The following is a 756-nucleotide window of genomic DNA, read 5'->3' as shown; positions in this document are numbered from 1 at the left end:
AGAGTGCTGCATTCACCATTTGAGAATCATTGATGTAGGGAATACCAAAGCAATTACAACAATTGGATTTTATTATATTTATTTATTTTTAAAAGAAAAAATACTTACCTCTTCATCTTCACCATCAACAAAAGTTTCATCTGGTTCTCTGGTATTTTCAATTGTCCTTGGTTCTTGTTTTGGAGGTGCCTTTAGAAGTTAAAAAACATTTATTTTTAAAAGTTAGAACTATTTTCAATAATAATAAATAATAATAATAATTCTTTCTCAGGTAAGCAGATTACAAAGTTCTGTGCATCCACACAAACACAACTGAGTAAATCATCTATTAGACATTGCATACATTTATTCCAATAACAATCAAATGTAGTTTGGCATAGACAAAAGCAAAACATTTCACATAGAAAAAGAAATTTTGAAGAATAATGATTATATACTGTACTTGAAAATGAAGACATCAGTGAATCTATGAATGATGGCAAAGTCTACAAATACTTAGGATTTTACACAAACAACATTAACAAAACATAATTAACACCATCCTAGATTGGCCATTTGTTATCTTAATTGCTTAGCCATCCAACCATCTTAAATCTATGATGGCTGGATGGCCAAGCAATTAAGATAAAACAACATGGGATCAAATCCTAATGGGTTGAAAAACCATAGTAATTTTTTGGGAGGTGGTCCATCCAGATATGCCAGGACCCATCCCTCACCACCCAGTTGCTTGGTAAATACTATAAACACACCACA

The 756-nt window shown here is 31.5% G+C and overlaps 1 protein-coding gene across 1 annotated transcript in view; it reads right to left on the bottom strand.

The window, feature by feature from the left end:
* The window catches only part of LOC111636544 (ribosome production factor 1-like), a gene marked incomplete at its 5' end in the record, with an annotated part of 12667 nt that extends 12469 nt beyond the window's left edge, over nucleotides 1–198 (bottom strand). The window contains one exon of the mRNA XM_023381826.1: nucleotides 109–198. Within this exon, the coding sequence (XP_023237594.1) occupies nucleotides 109–198 (90 nt within the window). The remainder of the gene's footprint in view (nucleotides 1–108) is intronic.
* Between the last annotated feature and the right edge of the window lie 558 nt (nucleotides 199–756).

This window comes from Centruroides sculpturatus, unplaced genomic scaffold, assembly GCF_000671375.1.
Source record: "Centruroides sculpturatus isolate CEXI.00-Female unplaced genomic scaffold, Cexi_2.0 scaffold996, whole genome shotgun sequence".
NCBI classification, from domain to species: domain Eukaryota; kingdom Metazoa; phylum Arthropoda; class Arachnida; order Scorpiones; family Buthidae; genus Centruroides; species Centruroides sculpturatus.
The sequence above is the reverse complement of the archived record's forward strand: the minus strand, read 5'-3'. Positions and strand labels throughout refer to the sequence as shown.